Source organism: Trichechus manatus, unplaced genomic scaffold, assembly GCF_000243295.1.
Source record: "Trichechus manatus latirostris isolate Lorelei unplaced genomic scaffold, TriManLat1.0 scaffold00007, whole genome shotgun sequence".
Classification (NCBI taxonomy): domain Eukaryota; kingdom Metazoa; phylum Chordata; class Mammalia; order Sirenia; family Trichechidae; genus Trichechus; species Trichechus manatus.
This window is the reverse complement of record NW_004443943.1, coordinates 14286630-14300805: the sequence shown is the minus strand read 5'-3', so window position 1 is coordinate 14300805 and position 14176 is coordinate 14286630. Positions and strand designations below refer to the sequence as shown.

At 38.1% G+C, this 14176-nt stretch overlaps 2 protein-coding genes across 4 annotated transcripts in view; one reads left to right on the top strand and one right to left on the bottom strand.

The window, feature by feature from the left end:
• Positions 1-6757, top strand: part of ATAD1 (ATPase family AAA domain containing 1) — a 53879-nt gene extending 47122 nt beyond the window's left edge. For both annotated transcript variants that reach the window (XM_023739710.1, XM_023739715.1), the window contains exons 9-10: positions 2805-2938; positions 4923-6757. In XM_023739710.1, coding sequence (XP_023595478.1) covers positions 2805-2938; positions 4923-5043 — 255 coding nt within the window. In that variant the 3' untranslated portion in view covers positions 5044-6757. The remainder of the gene's footprint in view (positions 1-2804; positions 2939-4922) is intronic.
• A 4535-nt stretch (positions 6758-11292) lies between these two features.
• Positions 11293-14176, bottom strand: part of PAPSS2 (3'-phosphoadenosine 5'-phosphosulfate synthase 2) — a 95735-nt gene continuing 92851 nt past the window's right edge. For both annotated transcript variants that reach the window (XM_023739702.1, XM_023739706.1), the window contains one exon: positions 11293-13235. In XM_023739702.1, the coding sequence (XP_023595470.1) occupies positions 13094-13235 (142 nt within the window). In that variant the 3' untranslated portion in view covers positions 11293-13093. The remainder of the gene's footprint in view (positions 13236-14176) is intronic.

The window sequence follows — 14176 nt, the reverse complement described above, 5'->3', positions numbered from 1 at the left end:
ATTTCAGGGAAGTTTCTAAAACTTTTCATGGATTCTAGGTTAAGAACTTCTGTTCTAGATGAGAAATTAACAAATAACTTTTTGCCTTTTAATTAAATATTTAGTAACTGCCTTCAAAAAGTAACATGAGTTTATACATAGCATAGGAGACTAGTTAACAAACACGGGCTTTGAAGGTCAACCGGAGGGTTCTACATTCTGGCTTGACCATTTCCTGCTGTGTAACCTTGGGCAAATATTGTTTAGCTTCTCTGTGCCTCATTTTTCTAATCTGGAAATTGGAGGTAATGCCAACAATCTCATAGAATAATTTGAGAATTAATTAAAATGATATATGTAAAGTACTTACAGTTCTAGGCATATTAGTAAGTGTACAACCACTGGTAAATGTAATAAAAAACTGCATATAAATAAGTAATATCCTATCAAGTTATTTTAGAAGTCTGTTTATTGTAGTGGAAACCCTGATGGTGTAGTGGTTAAGTGCTATCTCTGCTAACCAAAAGGTTGGCAGTTCGAATCCACCAGGCACTCCTTGGAAGCTCTATGGGGCAGTTCTCCTCTGTCCTGTAGGGTTGCTATGGAATCGACTCAATGGCAATGGGTTTAGTTTTTTGGGGGTGGGGTATTTATTGCATTATTGCTCCCATTACTTAAAACTTCTTTTAACTTAGGACTTGCCTTCGGAATTGCCGAATGAAAACAATTCTCACTACTTCGTAGTTTATCTACCAGCTATTATCTAACAATAAAAAAGGATATTTTTAGAGTGCCTGCTATGTGCCAAGCATAGTAGTATACATTGTTTCATTTATTTATTAATTTCTCTAAGGAGTACCTAATAGTCCTATTTTACAGCTGAGGAGACTGAAACCCTGAGAAGTTATATACTGTAATAATTTGCCCAGGATCACACAGCAAAGAAGTGATGGAGCCTTTCTCTTAACCATTATGGTATGCTACCTATGGTAAAATTTAACCTATGGTAAAATAATCTTGCTCCCCCAGTGATTGAAATCTTCTCCCTTTCATTTTTACCTTATGCTCAGTTCATTCATCTTTGTAACTTTGTGATGGTTTGTGATAGTTAGAACAAGATTTGTGATGATTAGAACTTAGTTTGTCTGAAAAAAGTATTCAAAGGATGGAGTGGAGGTGTTGGTTGTTTGAAGGAGGAAGACTGTTTTTTAGCATCATTTGGCCTAATTTGGAAGGTCTTTTTAAGTAGTTTATTAATTTATGAAATATCTCAAATACACAAATAGCTTATATCCACCATGCAGATTTAACAGGTGACTCTGACATATTACCATACTTGCTTTACATCTTTTTAAATTAAGTACAGCCCCTGGTAGTTGATGTGTATCAGTTCCGTGAATATGCATGGATAGATACATAATACCTAATATACCAAAAAGCAAGTCGATTCCAACTCATAGCAACCCTATAGGACAGACTAGAACTGCCCTGTAGGGTTTCCAAGGAACATCTGGTAGATTCAAACTGCACACCTTTTGGTTAGCAGTCGAGCTCTTAGCCACTGCACCACCAGGGCTCCAAATACATAATACGGGTTATTTCTACTCTTTCACTATTGCAAACAGGAGAAGTTAGATCATTGTGTATGTCTCTCTCCTTACGTACACATGTAAGAAGAGTTCCTCCGACACAAAATAATTACAAACCCTAAAGGAAAGAATACACAGGTCTCACTGTTTTTATCTGAAAATGAAAATAATTAAAACCTGACAGGATTAAATGAGATACGTAAAGTGCTTATTGTTAGCATATTGCACGGCACGTTTAATACCAGGTAGTTGACATAACTGAATTTTTTCTTGCTCATTTTCTCTTCTATTCCTATTCTGGAAATAAGTTTAGTATGATGATTATATTATCCTGAGCCTGCTATACGATCAGGACGATCATGTAATTGTCTTGACTATAAGTTGCATTTGAATTATGGTACTGGCAAAGAATATTGAATGTACCATGGACTGCCAGAAGAACAAACAGGTCTGTCTTGGAAGAAGTACAACAGAATGCTCATTAGAAGCAAGGATGGCAAGGCTTCATCTCACCTGCTTTGGACATGTTATCAGGAGGAACCAGTCCCTGGAGAAGGACATCATGCTTGGTAAAGTAGAGGGTCAGCAAAAAAGAGGAAGACCCTCATCAAGATAGATTGCAGCACAGTGGCTGCAACAGTGGGCTCAGGCATAGCACGGATTGTGAGGATGATGCAGGATCAGACAGTATTTCCTTTTGTTCTACATAGGGTCACTATGAGTCAGAATTGACTTGTTGGTACCTACAAGAAACAGCGTAAGTTTAGGTTTTGGAGCAAAACTGTAGGTGCTGAACTGTTGATGAGGTAGTAGAATACCAAAGCATTACAGTTAAAATGGAAGAATTAGTGGAGTATGTTTTTTTGTAGTGGACTCAGGACTTAATGATACAGGCTATTTGTAAAGTATGTTGAATATATTGTAGAAAAGTGTCAATTCCGTATCTTTCTGAGAGAGACCGAAGTGAATCCAACAGTGTTCGAACGCCTGTTCTTCCCTATCCCACCACAGTATATCTAGTGAGACTTATATTTTATTTGTTGTGACAAATAATGAAAATTAGGTTTAGAATATCTAAACTTTTATGGTAAGAAACTTAAACAGAAACAAATTTTTTTTTAATGTTTCACTTCTCATACTGTTATAACATGTTAACTTTCTCTAACTCTAACAATTGGAAGCATCCCTTGCAGTACATTTTATTTGTTCTTTAAGCCTGTTTTATATTTGTTTAAGGTGGATAGGCATGTAGACCTGCTAGAAGTTGCCCAGGAAACTGATGGGTTTTCAGGAAGTGATTTAAAAGAGATGTGTCGAGATGCTGCCCTCCTCTGTGTCAGGGAATATGTTAATTCTACGTCAGAAGAAAGGTATGTGTATTTAGAGTTGATCTCTAATTAATTTTTCAAAACCTTTTAGAACTTTGAGGTTAGTTTCTTCTATTTTGCTTTTCAATAGCAACCCTGCTTATAGAAATAAAAGGTAAATGTGAGTTAGCAATCTCCTCAACTGAATTTGTTTATTGCCATTTTTCTAAAGGAGAGTTTTGAAAATGAGTGAGTACATTGTCATCTAGAAATTACATATGTAAATGTTGGGCAGTCTGGGGACCAGACATCAACTTGTCTGTATTTACTAAACAAAGAAGCCATTTTTCAGTGTAGCAAACTTCACATGAAACCAGTTTCAAATTATGGTGAGCTTGAGAAAATCAATTTTGTACCACCCTTATTCCAACAAAGATACTAGTGGACTGGAATAACTAGGTAAGTCCTGAGGAAACATCTCCCTTAAGGAAGATTCCCAGAATGCCCCTTGTCCTAAACCACTACTACACTGCATTTCTAAACCGCTTTCCAGAACGTCAGCCTTCTGAAATGAAGAACTTCTGTGACTCTTAGCAAACCTGTGTACTTTGGTGGCTGTGTTCAAAGAGATCTTTAATTCTTCTAACTTCGTTTCTCAATCTCACTTTCTCAGCCCCCTGAGGCTTTCACTCCAAATGACCCTGATTTATGTATTGTATTAATGTATTTAATTACAGTGTTTGTCATAGCAAGCTTCATCCATAAAGTTTCTTTTACTATTAACAGGTTTGCACGAAAGCACCTCTGTCAGCCAGTAGCTATGTATGTCCTGGTTCTGGATCTCGTTGTTAGTGTCCCTTGGACCCCATTGTGGAGAGGTTCACTCCATTTATTTATTGTCAGATTAATTCAGTGATTCTAGCAAATTAGGGATACATTTTTACCTCAGTAGCCAGGTTAATCTACCCTCCAAAGGTTTTTGTTCTTGTGGATGAGATTAGGAGCAGAAATAATCTATAAATAAGTTTTGCTTAAATAAATCATACTAATAATGAAAAGTCCTGCTTTTCTGCTCTCCTCAAAGCCCTGACAGTTTTATCTTTAAATATGAAAAATCCAGCTTAATAGATTTGAGTTCTCATAACTTTCCCCTGAATACTTTTTCCTAAATGTCTGTGAATTACAAAACCAAAACCCGTTGCCGTCGAGTTGATTCCGACTCATAGTTCTACTCAGAGTAGAACTGCCCCATAGAGTTTCCAAGGAGCGCCTGGTGGATTCGAACTGCCAACCTTTTGGTTAGCAGCCGTATTATACTAGAGTAGTTGGTTTTTATTAATAGCTAAAAATTTTACTTTCAGTTCATCAAAAGCTAAACATGAACATATGCCTAGGAATGCTACTTTTTAATTCCAGTTTTCAGGGAATAACTTTTGATTTCTTCAGTGCAATTGTATTCCCATTTGGATAAATGAATACAACTTTATATAACACTTTCATCATTTGGTAATAGTCTGTACTTACATTCTTGGTGTGAAGTATTTGATTTTAGTTACCACAGGTATAATGTTTATAGCCAGCCATTTTAGCTTTCTACCTGTTGGCAGTAAATATGTTGTTGTTGTTGTGTGTCAATTCTGACTCACAGCAATCCTGTATGACAGAGTAAAACTGCCCTATAGGGTTTCCTAGGTGTAAACCTTACAGGAGCAGATAGCCGGGTCTTTTCTCCCACTGAGTCACTGGGTGGGTTAGAACCGCCGACCTTTTGGTTAGCAGCTGAGCACTTAATCATTGCGTCGCCAGGACTCCTTATGAGTTGTATAAACCTAGATAATTCGTGGAAAAATTGTATGAAGCTGTCTGCTATGGTTATCTTGGGGATCTTACATGAGAAAGAGACTTCATTGTTATACCCTTTTGTACAGTTGGGAAAAAATCATTTTTACCACATTATTATTATTTTTTTTAATCTTAGCAAAATATCGTTTTAGGGGAGTGTATTCTAAAGTTATTTAAATATTTGGTGGGTTTATTTGCATTTTAGCCATGATGAAGATGAAATTCGGCCTGTGCAACAGCAGGACCTGCATCGGGCAATTGAAAAGATGAAGAAATCAAAGGATGCAGCATTTCAGAATGTATTAACACATGTTTGTTTAGATTAAGAGTAAAGATCATTTGTACAGTCAATGTGATATAGTTTGGTGTATGCTGTTACTAGTTAGTGGAAATAGAATGGAAGGAGGAGTGCTCTTTAAACAGTAAGGGAGTTGAATGTTTATGACACTGATTTTATACTCTGGATTCTAAGTTATTGAGATATGGTTGTTATATAAGCGGTATTACTACTTGTCAGAAATCATGAGGTGGAACAGTTTAATCCAGCCCAAGTATGTGTGCGTGTGTTTGACCTCGTTAGCCATACGTCGTGCAGCCTTATAGCATCTAAGCTGGTCTTAAAGTGGTAAATGATTCGTGGGTCATCAGTGAGAATGGGGATGTGCTCAAGTACTGGTTCCTAGATACACGAGTGTGTGTGTGTGTGTGTGTGTGTGTGTGTGTGTATTAAATGTATATATTCACACATTTTATATTGATATCCTGTAGATATGTTTGAATACAGAAACTTTTTTTTACCCCAACTACTGAATCAGAAGTACCAAATAGCATATAGCAAAACTAAGATGTAAGGTTATGTCTGAAAGGTACAGTGATTCAGCCATTTTCCAGTTATTTGTTTCAGCCTTTTTTGAAGTTGAGGGTTTCTCTGTCTGCACCTGATTAGTTGGAGTCAGCCACATCTGACTCAAATATTTAGGCTTGACTCAATTATTACAGTTGTCAGGATAAGCAAGTAAAAATACTTGTTCAGTGAGCAGCATTGAATTGTTGTCAAGCAATCCTGTGATCAGTGCTGATTTCACATCTTTCTCCAAACACCTTGAGTAGAGACATTTTTTAAATTTTAAATTGACTTAGTTGAAGGTAGATTGAAAATCTTGAAAAAGAATGGGTTTGAAAAATTCAGTGTTACTCAATACGTTTATGTGACGTTCTACCTTTCTTCAGTTCTCTTGTAACCACGTTTTTTTTTTTAATGTTATTTTAAAGTTGTATTTTCTTTAATTATGGTCAAATTTAATTTGGTCATCAGAAATAAAATGGTAGTTTAAAACAAGTAGCTGTTACTAAATGTGCTCAAAATACTCATTTTGTAACTTTAATTTTTAAATTTTTCTTAGCATATTATAAACTGTGCCCTAGTTAAATGCAACTGTACACATCAAAATTCTTATATTGTGTCTATAGTCGGTTGATCCTATGTGAACTACATATGAAACATTTTTTTGTTTGAAATTCCGTTAACCAGAATTCTGTTACAGACGCTTAAAACCACAGCCTGAGGAAATGGCACAACATAGTTTTGAGGTGCCTTCTGAATCATCAGAAAGATGGAATTATGCTTCATATATTTTTACCATGAGTCTTTGAAAATTCTCAATCTTTATTCATGAGTTATTGGATTAAGTCCCCCATTATAAGTCTCTCACTAGAACATACTGGATAGTTTATTCTTCAGTTGAACTTTGAATGGTGGAGGCTGTAGGAGAACACTTTGGGTAACAAAAAGCAAGTTATGAAAAGTTGTGAAGATGATGGAAAATTCTGAGGCAGAATACAAGATACCAAAAAAATTTGTCTCCATTTTTAATAACTATATTATACTATTATTTTGTAAATGTGTAATAAAGGGATCCCTCTTTTTTGATTTTTCTGCACTTACTTTTTGGTCTTTTTCAGTTATTTAAAAATGTCAGCGTTTCTTGGTATATAATCTGATGGCATATTGATTGAAAATAAGGGTTGATGTATCTATCACTTCTCCTCATGTCCTTTTTGTTTATATCGTCTCTTAAATTCAGAATATCCAATAGTACCTATTAAAAGAACCCATTGTCACTGAGTCTATTCTGACTCTTAGCGACCCTACAGGACAGAGTAGAACTGCCTCATAGGGTTTCCAAGGAGCAGATGGTTTTGAAGTGCTGACCTTTGGGTAGCAGCCGTAGCTCACTGTAGCTCTTAACTGAAGTAATAATAATACCAGCATTCAGTGATGGGTCAAGGAAGAGGAAAGTGAAGGGAATTTAATTAAAATATGCAAATATATATGATAACATCAAAGAAGGAAACTGAAGTAGAAGCAACTGATAATCTTTTTAGAGTGGGTCACCATTCCTCCAATAAAGGTCCTCCTCTGCAGTGTAAGCCTTTTGATGAAAGTTTACACAGGATATACATATTCTCATTACACTATTCCTCCATCCTCATTTCAGTCTCTTCCTCATTCCTCAAACCTCTTTGTCACCTGTCTCTAATCTTGGTCCCACAAATTCTGACCACTTTAGTCAAACCATTTGCCTCTTCTGTGAATCTATCCATGTTCTCTGATCTGTCTCTTCTTCCAGGTGAAGTAGACAGTATGTATCACTTGAAATTCTTCCACAGAGATTCCCCTCCTTCATTGACCTTTAGGGCTACCCCTGAAATACGATGGCCAACTTCAGATTGGTGCTGACATGGTGCATGGCCATTTGTAAACCTCCTGCAGCTGGTGGCATGAAGCCATTAGGTATATGCTGAATGAACTCAAGTGGGCATTTTGGAAGTATGAGCAACATGCTTATCAGTGTATGTGGATGGGCCTTCAAGAACTGTTTGGTCTCATTCTATATGCTCCACTTCCCCTTGATGATGGGGTGCTATTTGTCACGCCCAACTCTTTGGCTAGGTAGATCACTTTGTACTACTCTTTACTTGTAATTTTTTATTTTGTCCCAGGTACTGGGTATAAAAGAACAGTGGAGACTGAAGTGCACCTTATTTTTTGTGTGTTTGATTTTCAGAGAGTACAAGCCCTTTCCTCTGAAGGGCAGGGTGAAGGGCTGATGATTTAGATTCCTCCTAGAATCTGGGTATGCTGGGTCTGGGCCACAGGTTTAATTAGATTGAGTTTACCCAGCCACCTTGGTTTACTCACCCCCTGCCCTCCCATGCAGCAACCTTTTGATCTTGTCAGTATTTAAGCTGGTAGGGATTTGGGTTGCAGGTTCAGATGTTTATAGTTTACCTTTATAGTCAGTTGTGACCGGGTTCCGGAGTCCAGTCACGATGAGAATGTACAAGATCATTCCTCCAGTCCGTACTCTACTTCCATTTTCTAGGCAAAATTCAGGAAGGGGGATTGTCCGGCCAACAGTTTATTTTTGCAGGTGGTGTGTTTCCCGATTCCAGTCTGTCCCACTAGTACCCTGTTTTGTCTGAGGCGTGGCTGAATTCTCCTCATACTTGTAAAGTCTCTCCATCTAGGTCAGGCCTGCCCACCTGTTCACTATATCCAAACCTGGGAGTCCACCCTCAGTATAACTGCTGACACTGTATGCTCACCTCTGAAGGGCTTATTTCTGTCTGGAAGTCAATTCATCAAGAATTCTTTTCATCCGCTATTCTTTGCTAGCTTCATAGAAAAGTATTATTTCATTTTTTTCTTGTTACTATGGGCGGGAAAGTCTGTTGTATCCTTCTACATTGTGATAGAAGCAGAGGTCCTGGTACTCTGTTCGTTAAGAAATTGTTCAGGTATCTTAAGTCATGTAAAGTTCGTATCAACTTTATAGCTTTCTGTCCCACCTGTGCAGTTTATACTACAGAGTGGAGCCTTGGGCAGATCTCATTTCTCTTGACTCCTGTTCCCTTATCTGTAAATAGAAATCGTAATGTGTACCTTCTGAGATTGTTTTGAGAGTTAATTGAAAACACAAGCTATAAAGTAAATATGGTTCTGGGTTATTTTGCCCTTATCCAAGTCACCTCAAATTTATAGGGCTCACTTCCTTGTCTCTAAGATAAATGGAAATGCTGAAATAAATGTTCTCCAAGCTTCCATCCCAGTTTTCACTAATCACACTGGCAGTGGTAGTCATTTGATAAACAGATGTAGGGCCCTTAGCAATACTGACCTGACCATCATATAGCTGTAGGACTTCTAACTGGGTGACTTTCTTAGCTGCTGATAGGTGTAGGCGTTGGTAAACTGACTGTTTTTTTATGGGCACAAATTATGAAACAGCACTGAGTAAAGTTTTAGAAACACGTATGCTTCTGTTTATTACACTTGCTTATTCCCTTGGCTCTGTTGGAGCTGTAAGCTTTTTCTTTGTTTACCTCAATACCCAAAGATCTAGTAATTTATAGAATTCCTTCTGATTTGGGGATAAGATGGGGGATACATTCTGTTTAGGGGTTAATGGAATTACTTTCTTCCATAAATGTAGGTTGTTCTTGATAATAAACTTGTAGAGGTCAATCTTTCAACTAGTTTAAAATATCAGATCAGTATTGGAGTTGTTTACATGGAAAATAGTCCATTATTAATTCAGCCTACACTAAGCTGAACTTTACCTTTAATCTGTTTATGGAAAGCAAGCTTATGGAATAAATATAAATCAAGATTTTTCTTTACCCATAAACTTAGTTTATAAAAACTTGCACATACATTGTTTTAGTAAAAGAAGTAGAGGACAGGTTTAAACTTCTGAAGTAAACTGTATTTAAGAACTAGCAAATAAAATGTGTGTGTTATTGATGCCAGTAATTAACAAGAAGATAGGACGTTAAAAGAGTTGTGCCCGTCAGTTTGTTGCTTATGTATTTGAAGGTAATAAAACTGCATTACATTTAAAACATTCTATAATTGAGATTTCTTACTAATTGAGACAGGTCTTTTCTGCAATGAATCCAAATTAGGAGGTCTAGGAGGAGAGTGGGCTGTGGAAGGGGACCTCCGTTAGAAAAGATAAGCCCTTGCAGAACTACTGAGGCTCTCTGCTCACCTATGAAGGCCTTGTTTCTCAGTTCAGCAAGACTTCCTTGCAGCCATTATTTTTTGCTAGCTCCTTAGAAAAATAATTCTATTTTGTCCAGGTTTTTCTTTTATCAAACTAAGATGTCCAAGCTCTAGCCAGTGGCCCACTTATTTTTAGTAATAATTTCAATAAAATGACAAAATAAGCAAAAAAATTAGGCAGTCCTTTGCGGTGTATATTAGTGAGTTGCTTGTATATGGTTTCCATCATTTAGTAAACGTGTAGTCTGAGTGGCTTGATAATGTGTAATCGTCACCAGCGAACTAAATTCATGCTAAGGAGAAGGGAAATAAGTGGTTTCTCTTTCAATATCTTTAGGTAGTAAATTCTCAATAATTATACACATGTTGGTGATGGGAAATGCTTAAATGATGGAAACCTGTATTATTCCACATCTCATAGCCAAAACTGCACTATTGTTCTATTAAACCTCTAGACATAAGAACAACAATTGGCTGATCTGGTGCCCATCTAAATTCCTGATTACCTGTAAGGAAGATGTTGAAGATCAGTACAAGACCCAAAAGTCGGGTAATAGAAAGGAAGGAGACGAGGGAAAAAAAAATACCAACTTGCTATTCTTCACTAACCAAGACTTGTTTCTTCTTTAAGGGAAGATAGGTTGGAAAAAAATTTTGTGGCCTGATAAAAGTATTGATATATTTATAAGGTTCACTATTATCTGGCCAAATGATTTGCTTGTGCTTTTTTTGCAGAATTTTTTCACTCTGCGCTGTGACATACTCCCTCAGCACCACTTATATCTTCCTGTACTTACACATACGTTTCCTTCCCTAATTGGCACCAGGTTTCACCAAGTAAGCTGGGGGAAGAAAGAGGGAGGGCCTACAAGTGGCAGCTTAGAGTTGGCTGTTAGACCAGCTTTATTTGGGGTGAGGGCCAGTGGAAGAAAATTGCATGAAGCCTTCAGGACAGAAGAGAGGCAGGGACTTAAGGACAAAAATGAAACCTGAGAAAGTCCTGTAGGCCACTGGAAGTTTGAGTGGGAACAGGTATGCTTTCTACATGCAAAAGTAGCAACTGCTGAGGTTAGAGGAGGTATGGGGGTTGCTGAGAAAAAAAAAACACAGCTGCTACTAAGTCTACCAGTGCAACTCCTGGGGGGCAGGGGGCACTTTCAGAACAGGATCTACTCCCTTGAGCACAAGGGAGCAAGTTAGGCAGCTTTATCTCCTCAAATGGCCAAAAAAGGGCAGATTCTTATGCAGTGAAATCCTGGGGTAAGGCATCTGAGCAACCCGGTCACCTCTGAAAAGATCACTCACTAGTGCTTGGCCGAGACCATGTGTCACTCAGCACATCTGAAAAACGACATGAACATGCCTTGAACAAGGGTTAACAGCTTCTTAATTATGTTCTTGAAGAGAGTGGCTGCTGCTGTTCATCTCCAATGACACAAAAACGCAAAGTCCTCGCCGGTCATGCGGCCAGCCTACACCCAGCATTACTAGCAAAAGAGACTCAGCCTTCATTTTGAGAAATTTATTAAAATAAGAACAAGCATCAGTTTACACAGAAATAGTCATTTGCACTGTGGCACTAGAGCAGAAGAGCAGTTTTAAATGTATTTAAAAAATCACAGAATACATTGGTTAAGGCACTAAACCCAGTTTCTTGTTTTCAATAAATACGTTATTATTTAAAAAGGCATTAGTGAGTGCCTCTGATTAAAAGAATACAGGCATGATTGTATAAAATATAGATTTTGCTGTGGCCATTGTATGTACTTTATTCTCAAAAGAACTTTCAGTAACTAAGATTAGCATTTTTATTTTTAACAACTGAAAGTGTGAAAAAAAATCACAGTTTTGTCTTTCTAGTTTAGGACTCTTCCAAAAAGACCTATGTGTAAAAGGTGCTGTATCTTCGTATATTCCTTGGCAACAATGAATTATGTAAAAAGTACAAAGGATTGCCTCCCACGGAATAAAACCGTCAGAGGTTGAGTGTCTCACAACAGCCTGAGTTTTTGGAAAAGTATTTTTTCCAACTGTAATAAAATCCGCTGGGATTAGAAAACTCTGGACTTTTCGGTATCTAAGAAGGCTGCTTTGTTAAGTGCCCTTGTTCAAGGCGCTTTGTTTCGCAGCTGAGGGGAATCAGGCCAGCTCCTGTGTTGCGTGTGTAGACAGCACCAGACTGGAGTCAACTCTCTTTGTGCTCATTCAGCACCACCATGAAAACCACTTGCCGTCGAGTCAAGTCTGACAGCGCCACCATTACTTTCTAATCATGCCAACTTTGTGTGTGTGTTACAGTGCTCAGCAGCTCACAGAGCATGTGCATGTGACTGGCTCACTTTGTTCACTTGTACAATGAAAGGGTTGGACTTGGTGTTTTCTGAGACCCTTTCCAGCTCCAGCACCCGGTGAGTCTCTGATGGTGTGAATTGTTTTTTGGTTACAGATGACCCTGCTGCAGTCAGATAAGCCCAGCCTCTCCGTATGGCACAATGGCCACAGCAAAGAAGGAAAAAGTTAACTTTCCACAACATTGCCAGATTGAGCCCTGGGCGTAAATCCTTTCGTCACAGCACTCTACTGTAAAGTTGGCATTTAATTGAAGTTACATCACTCACAAAAGGCCATTACAACTTCTGATTAGACAATATAGCTTTCGTGGCAGAACTAGGTTGCATAGGTCTCTGAGATTAAATTCACATTTTCACATATTTGGTTTCTACAGTCAGGTCTTACTTCAACAAAGAGATTGGGCAATAAGGCTGTATACAGGCACGAGGTAAAACATTAGCAAAAATCTTGACACAAGCCACACCTCATACAGGGTGAGAAATCCTGGTGTTTTTTTTTTTGTTTGTTTTTTGTTTTCCTGATAAGTTGGACAGAAGAGGCTGCTCATCTGATTTATTTTACTACTGGTATATACCCTTGGGGGAGTGCAGGTTGGCAAGATTTAAGCTAGAAAATAAGCTTTATTTGTTGGCAAGTAAATTAGACACATGGTGGTCAAAGCTTTGAGAAATCTGGGCCCCACCTGCTCAGATGCTATAGAGAGTACAGCTAATTTCATTCTGAAATGTATAACAATCTCTTCCACCTGGTAAGATTTGGTCTCCAATTTGACTTTTTTTAAAAAACAGATATTTAAGTTGACTTTAAATTATAACACAATTTTGACCTAGTTATGAAATAGTAACTTTAAAATCAGTCACCGAGAAGCAATTGGATACAAAGCCATCTATCTAATCACAAAAATAGAAAAGAGAAGCAAAGAGCACTTCAGAAAGAAACTCTGGAGCCAAAGGCATTCAGTTGTTCTTCTCCAGGGACTTGTAGTAATCTATCAGGACTTTCCATGCTTTGGGGGCCATGAAACCATCTGGGGGATTTTCTCCTTCCCTGGCGAGCTTCCTCATACGAGTTCCTGAGATGAAGTCAAACTCGTTGTGTCTGTCACAAGGTAGCAACAAAGAACTCAGTGAAGGTAAATAATATCTACCTTAAGGATCCCTAGATTAAGTTATGAGTTCTTAGACCCACATTTTAAATTTCTGTAAAATATTGCATCTTCTTCCAAAATGGGAATTTCACTAAGCCTCCAGTTCAGTAAGGGAACTTGCAAAACGAAAGAGAAATAGGACCAATTGCTAGAAAAGTACATCGTGTAGTAAAGTAGAACCCGTTGCCATCGAGTAAATTCTGACTCATAGTCACCCTATAGGACAGAGTAGAACTCCCCCATAGGGTTTCCAAGGCTGTAAATCCTTACAGAAGCAGACTGCCACATCTTTCTCCCGTGAAGCAACTGGTGGGTTTGAACTGCCAGCCTTTTGGTTAGCAGGTGAGTGTTTACCCACTGCACCACCAGGGCTCCTCTAGTACAGGGTCAGGAAAAACAAGGGAAACCTTCAGTGAGATGGATTGACACAATAGCTGCAACAGTTGACTCAAACATAACAACAATGGTCAAGATGGTGCAGGACTGGCAACATTTCATTGTTATACATAAGGTCTCCATGAGTTAGAACGGACTCAAAGGCAATAATCTATTCAAAATTTACTGTGCACCTACTCTGTTCAAAGGGAGTATCTTGAAGCCAGAGACTACCTTCTATTTCTCTCCCTACTCCTGTCAGCTGAGGTGAGTGCACCATAAATATTCTCTGAAATCTTTTTCTATGTTGACTTCCTTTCACTTAATGTGTCAGGCACCCACTGCTTGCTTGAGGCATACATATTGAAAGGGAAATATTTACTGAGCTTCTACTATAGGCAAGACACTACGCTACAACTTTGCAAAACTAAAAACCAAACCCGTTGCCGTCAAGTCAATTCCGACTCATAGCGACCCTATAGGACAGAGTAGAACTGCCCCATAGGGTTTCCAAGGG